The following is a 6,383-nucleotide window of genomic DNA, read 5'->3' as shown; positions in this document are numbered from 1 at the left end:
ATATGTCCACAGTCTGACTGTTAATACACGGGGTCTCATCACGGGAGCGCGGACCGATCGCCTTTAATCTGGAAGCATTTGTTTGATCTCAGTTCAACTTCTCTTCGATCTTATAAGTTGTTCAGTGAATCATCTTGTTTGTTCGTGTTTTCAAGACTCGTGTTTTTCAACTTCTATGAGCCACTCAGTAACTGAAATGTCTGAGTTACAGGAGATGTACAGTGTTATTAGAACAGTGATCCTGGAACAGGGCTGACCAAAACCATTCTTACTAGGCTTCTCAAATGTGCAATCCCTTCTCAAACATAACTGTGACAGTTACATGAGAACAGTTAACAACAGATCAGCTCTGTGTTTTCCTTTTTCTACGATCCAGATCTTTTCCTCATGACGTTTTGTTGTTTATTTTCCAGCCCAGTTCGGATGTGCAGTCAGCTCGCAGCGCGGCCACACGGATCCCTGTGTCAAAAGGTATGAAACCGAGCAGCAAAGCGGTTCTGGGCGTATCGACGGTGACGAGGTTAGAGTCGCGGGCCGAGAGTCAGTCGATGAAAATCGAGCTGAGGAAGTCAACGGTTTGTGGCTCTGCCTCCTTGATGGGAGGCAAGAGCTGAGGGCAAATACACCAAACGGCAATCTGCTGCCAAATATGAGTGACAGGCCACCTCAGTGTACAAACACTATATTATTTCATTCATCTTCAGTTTGCATTTATTCATGTTTTCAGAACATATTTTATGTAATTTCAAGGGCAGGTTTTTAATGTTTTATGTGATTTTTATGAAGCATCTCTCTGCATGTCTCCTGTGCATTTTGATTAACTTCATATGGGTGATATTTGGCAGTAGTTCTAAACTTGTTCTCATCATTTACAGTTTTCATAGCATGTGTTTATTTCCCCACCGCTTGTGGAGGTTTCCATTCACTGGAGCACTGTGAATTGTTTGCGACAGTATCATTATTTGTGACAGGCACCAAAATAAAAACTATTTATCTCTGAAACATGGCGTTGCTTTGTAGCGTTCCTTTGTTCATGGTGAGTTTGAGCTTAAACAGTGGTGAGAATCAACCAGGAAACCTCCATATTATTAACTCATGCTGCTAAACCAAACACTGCTCGACAGCCATGAAAACTAATTTTCAGACCTTTACATGTTCATGTCATGTTTCCATGGCTTGTGTGAAATTATAAGACACGTCTTGGACGTAGAAAAAAACTCAAAGTGCACACTGACATATTTTAAGGTAGAGAGTCTAATGAAAAAGTGGTCAGTGGTTTCTGTGGTTTTCCAGAGTGAGTGAGTTATAACACAGTAAAATCTAACCACACGCAGATGAAACGTATATTTATAGATATAGTGTGACTTATACTTCCCGAGGATAGTACATCTCCCATGAATAAACTTCAGTAAATCCACTTAGAAATCATAAATACTGAGACCATAGACCACTGGTTCCCAACCACTAGGGATCGCCAAAGCTTCACGAAGCTTCTTGATTTTAAGGGGTGTAAGAAAACTTAAAAATATACACAGTCGGCATACCTCAGCATTTTTGTTCAGTTCAAAAGTAAATGTAAACTAAATAAAACTGTTATTTTAAAAATTGTGATTATTATTTAAGATGTAAAACTATATGTATATTATTATTATTATTATTATTATTATTGATCACAGTGTACTCTGACAAAGCTTCAGTCTCATCCTGCATTATAACAACCAAAGAGCTGAAAGAACAATTAGAAGAAAACTCAGAATCTGTCAGAAAAGAAAAATATTAAGTCTGTATGATTGTTAAAATTGATTAATATATATATATATATATATATATATAATACAGACAGAGAATTGTATAAAAAGTTCCCTAAACTGATTAAAATCCTTTTTTTTAATAAAACTTCCTGCAGTTACTGAGTTTCACTGTTTGGGTTCATTGTACAGTTTTGAATATAATATAAAAAATATACATAAAATATGTCACTTAGTTTACTGAATGATAGAAAAGGGTCATTTAGGAAAAAGGTAGGAACCGCTTATATAGCAGACTCAGTAAGCATCTAGCTCCCTCTTGTGGACAAGTATAAAAATACAAAAGGTAGAAACTAATTTAGAAATCTGACATCTCTGAACAGATCAATCAGATGAATGCCCCAAACATCCTCTAATGGTTCTCTCACTATCAATAAACCATAATTATCTGCAGGCCGTCATGTTTTCAAAAACAAAGGATTTGATCTGTGCACACTCTTCTGCCTCAGTTATCTTCAGCAGTCAGCAGAGAGAGCGTTGGTGTGAGGAAACGAGGGGCTGAGGGAGGGAGATAGAAGCATCTGGAAAACTGGAGGGTAAACAAGAAGAGAAACACCGGTTCATAACCAGCTGAGGGTTTTTGTTTAGCCGTGACTCCCCAAGGCTGCTGCAGGCAGATTTAGGTGGATCAAATGTTGTTCCTGGGAACAACATCAGAGGCTGGGCAGGATTATTAAAATCACATCTGAGCATGAGACGGTCATTTTTACTCTGAGGACTTTAAACCATCAGCAGCTCTGAGCCCTGAGCTGGGTGATATACTGAATGTTAATTACATGATATCAGAATACGGCTGCAACTGATGATCTGAGTCATCTGTTGATTACTTTTACAATTAATCCATTAATTAATCATTTAATCCTTAAAATGTCAGAAAACAGTCAAATTACTTGTTAAGTCCAAATCCCAAACGGTTCATAATTAAAGGTCCAGTATGTAATTTCTGCCACTAGGGTGTCTCTCGCATCAAACAATAACAAGAGGAAGTTTGATGAGGTGGTGAAGCAGCGCGGGATCATGGGAGTTGTTGTCTTCACCACCAGCGTGCAGCTTGAGAACAAGAGTTTGTCCTCCATGAAAGTGGAGGTTGGAGGATCATCTGTCTGTCAAGCATATGATCTTAATGAAACTTTGGGGAAAGATGAATGTTTGACGTCCTTATCTGTTTTCATATCGAGCTTTTTTTGCCGATCCATCCTGTGGCCTCTCCTCCTGCATGGTGGACGGGAGGTCGTGTGTCTGAAGTTGTTTCTCCTCGAACCACATTCCTCACATACTTGATAAAGAATGTTTATTTTTACTTACAAAATTGAGTTAGTTTTCATCAGTTCCAACTTTTTTTTGAGTTAAATGAACTTATCTGGTGTTACAGTGTCACCCTACAACTTTACACCCTACATCTGTAATGCAACCCACTGGTGACCAGCTCATTTATTCTTCTACCTTTTAAGGATGATGTTGACACCGGAGCAGATTTGAAGCAGTTACATAAAGTCTTAAGGAAAGCCTTTTCATTTTTTTTTTTCTTCCCCTGTAATTAAAATGTACTTCTCATTTGTGACTGCTATGCATATAAAACAGTTCCAGGTTGGTTGGCAGCGCTGCATGAGGGAGAGCTCCTGGCATCCATGTTGCCATGACAGGACGTTGTTTTTGACACTAAACACGCCGGTAACAAGTCAACAGCTATCTGCGATATGCCACCCTCTGGCCCTATTAAAAAGCAACCTTTGTTTAAAATACACCCTGTTTTAATACGGCTTGGCTCGGACTCGCAGCGTCTGGCAGCCGCGAAAACTCACTTTTCTTTATGAGACGCCTTTAAAAGAGCCACAGCCTCTTCTGTTTCTGCAGCTCGGCTCCATGTTTCTGTCTGTGAGCTGATTCTGGGATGGATGACAGGTTGATTTGTTCCTGAGAAGTTTGAATTTAATGGCTTTGTGATCTCGAGACGCTAATGGAGGCACGCAGTTGTTGCTCTTAATTGAGACATCCACAAAATGATTTATAGCAGGTAATTAAAACAAATGATAGTGCTTTTAAAAAGATAATAGGCTCCTGAAGTCTTCGGCTGACAGCAAAATTATAAATCAGTTTTTTTGTGCTTTTTCTCTGATCAGTTCAACTGCAGCAGATGAATTGTCAGCCTGTTTTTTTTATTTTTTATTTGGGATTAACTGTACAGAAAACAGAGGGGGTTAGAAAGCCAGCAGCCATTGTTCCTCATGATTAGCATGCTCCATGACTAAACTTCACCAGTTTATATATTTGGCAGCACCAAAACAGGCTGAAGAGCTGCGGTAACTTTCCACTGTGCCACCGCAGGCTGCTGCACATTTTATTGCGACATGCAGAGGTGGCATTTACACAGCAGTAAACGCGCTCCCAAACTCTGACTACAACTTGTGAACTTTCTGTTCCTTCATGTTTTTTAAAGCTGGATTTAAAGCGGGAGGGGAGGGTTCGTCAGTCAGCTACACGACGGCAGTGCCTTGCTCAACAGCACCTCATCGCCTGTTAAGAAGAGGAGGGCGTCAATCACTCTTCTTATCCAGACCCTGAATTTGACTATTTGAACATCTTTTTTGTTGTCTTTGCCATGAAAAGAAAGAAAATTCAGACAAAATCTGAAACAGTTGATGCAACAAAGACAGAAAATCCTGCACACTGACGATCACTTGCACTCCCATTAACAAGAGTTTGGTCCCAAAAATCATACAGAATCTACCTGATGAAGGTCTGAGGACTGAAAGGTTAATTATTGAGTTTTTATCTGAAAAAGTGATAATCACTGCAGATAATATAAAGCGATTCATCTTACAAACTGTATCTTCAATAGCTCTTCATATTGCTTCGAATATTAAAATTAAACGTTCTCCGTTCTGTTTAATCTCTACAAGCTGTTGCAACACAAGAAAGTAACATGACATTCAGTTCCTGCTTCTGTTAACCCGAGTCTATGAGCAACCGAAGGACAAGAGGTCAAAGGTCAACAACACAGGTCTTATTTTCAGTAAGTATAAGTAATAAGTTATAAGTATCAACCGAACACACTCTATTCTCTATGTAATTAACAACATTAAGTCAATGGAAGTATTTCAGACACCAACTCCTGGAGGAAATATCTGTCTCTTTAGCTCCACTATGTTCATCAGTAAGTCTCTAAAGGCCAAAACACACCAAACAGCATGCATCAAAACAGCCGCCCTGGTCATTTTCTATCTATAACCCCCACACTGGCTTTATAATGGCTTTATAAAGACGTTGCCTGGCGACTTAGTGGCGTATGATAGTGTCTTTTTGTCCATTTCAGTGTCCTTCAGTTGAAGAAGACTCAGCAGGTAGTGAACGGAGGGTTTTTACAGTTTCTTCTCTGGAAACAAATCTGTGTACTTTGCTGCCAACAGATTTTACATTTTGAAATAAGAAAACCAAAATCAGGAAACGGGTTGTCTCTTCTTCTTCTTCTTCTTCTTCTTCTTCTTCTTCTTCTATCTCAAAATGCTGAGAAACTTTGTCAACATTTTGTTAATATCTTCTCCTTATAATGACTTACAGAATCCTTTTGTTATTGGCAGAAATGGGCGTCCATAGTTTGGTCTGGAAGACTGTCCTGCATGAAGCCCTGACCTCAACCATCCAACGCGAGCCAGACCTTATCAACATCAGTGCTGCACCTCACTAATGCTCCTGTGGCTCCAACAACTGATTAAAAGCCTGAAATCAGAAGAGTGCAGGATGTTATAACAGCAGGATGATGCCCAAAATCATTCAACTATCACGTAAACGTTCAAGTATCCACATATTTGTTTCTGCAGAGTAACTCAGATCTCCCCTCCATCAAGATTAAACCTCATATTTCCAGAGTGGTGATGCAAAAAAAGACATTATTTAACTTTCACAGACAGTTGACAGAACTACTTAAGTTTCCGTCTGGTCGTCTTCGGCTTTGACACGTCTCCAAAATGTGAAATGGCACCAAACATGGGACAGTGATCAGGTCGAAGCTTTCAGACATAAGAGGTCTCAAATTAGCATCGGGCCACCGACAGACGCAGGGGTAAAGGATGTAGATCAAGATATGATTAAAGGTCGCAGCCACACCAAATTACAGGCCTTCTGCAGTCATGTTATTTTCCATGTCAAGCCGGTCTGGAATGGCTCGGACCTGCGGCTCATCCTTCAGTCCTGGTTAGCGGTGAAAGCCGTGCAGCCCGAGGAGACACGGCAGGCTGCAGCTCTGGTTAATAGTCGTATCCGGCACAGGCCTGTTCTGGTAAATTGGTGACAGATGTTGGTAAGTTTGGATGCGAATTGGGGCTTTCAGAAGGGAGGTTTGTTTCGATCTGTGGAAGTAAGGAATTAAAAAATGGCTTTCATGAGTGGAATTCAGGGTTTGTGTGTAGCTTTTAGTGCCTTAATTACATTTCTTTTCACAGTGTAGAGATTTAGGGGAATTGATCACAAGTTTTGTACTTTGAAAGTGACACTCAGGACTTTTTCATTAAAGCTTTTGTTGGTCATACAATAGTCATACAATAGTTTGATGATGTGGTGAAGCAGTGTGGGATCATG

At 39.9% G+C, this 6,383-nt stretch overlaps 1 protein-coding gene across 3 annotated transcripts in view; it reads left to right on the top strand.

Annotated features, from left to right (window-relative positions):
* The window catches only part of LOC118340549 (filamin-A-interacting protein 1-like), a 21,072-nt gene that overhangs the window by 12,994 nt on the left and 1,695 nt on the right, over nucleotides 1–6,383 (top strand). For 2 of the 3 annotated variants that reach the window (XM_035678602.1, XM_035678601.1), the window contains one exon: nucleotides 414–471. In XM_035678602.1, the coding sequence (XP_035534495.1) occupies nucleotides 414–471 (58 nt within the window). Of the gene's footprint in view, nucleotides 1–413; nucleotides 1,008–6,383 lie in introns of those variants that run through there. The other variant, XM_035678600.1, reaches the window with a different exon arrangement.

The sequence above is a fragment of the Morone saxatilis genome, unplaced genomic scaffold, assembly GCF_004916995.1.
Source record: "Morone saxatilis isolate NCDOM2014 unplaced genomic scaffold, NCSU_SB_2.0 Contig7, whole genome shotgun sequence".
Classification (NCBI taxonomy): domain Eukaryota; kingdom Metazoa; phylum Chordata; class Actinopteri; family Moronidae; genus Morone; species Morone saxatilis.
The sequence above is the reverse complement of the archived record's forward strand: the minus strand, read 5'-3'. Positions and strand labels throughout refer to the sequence as shown.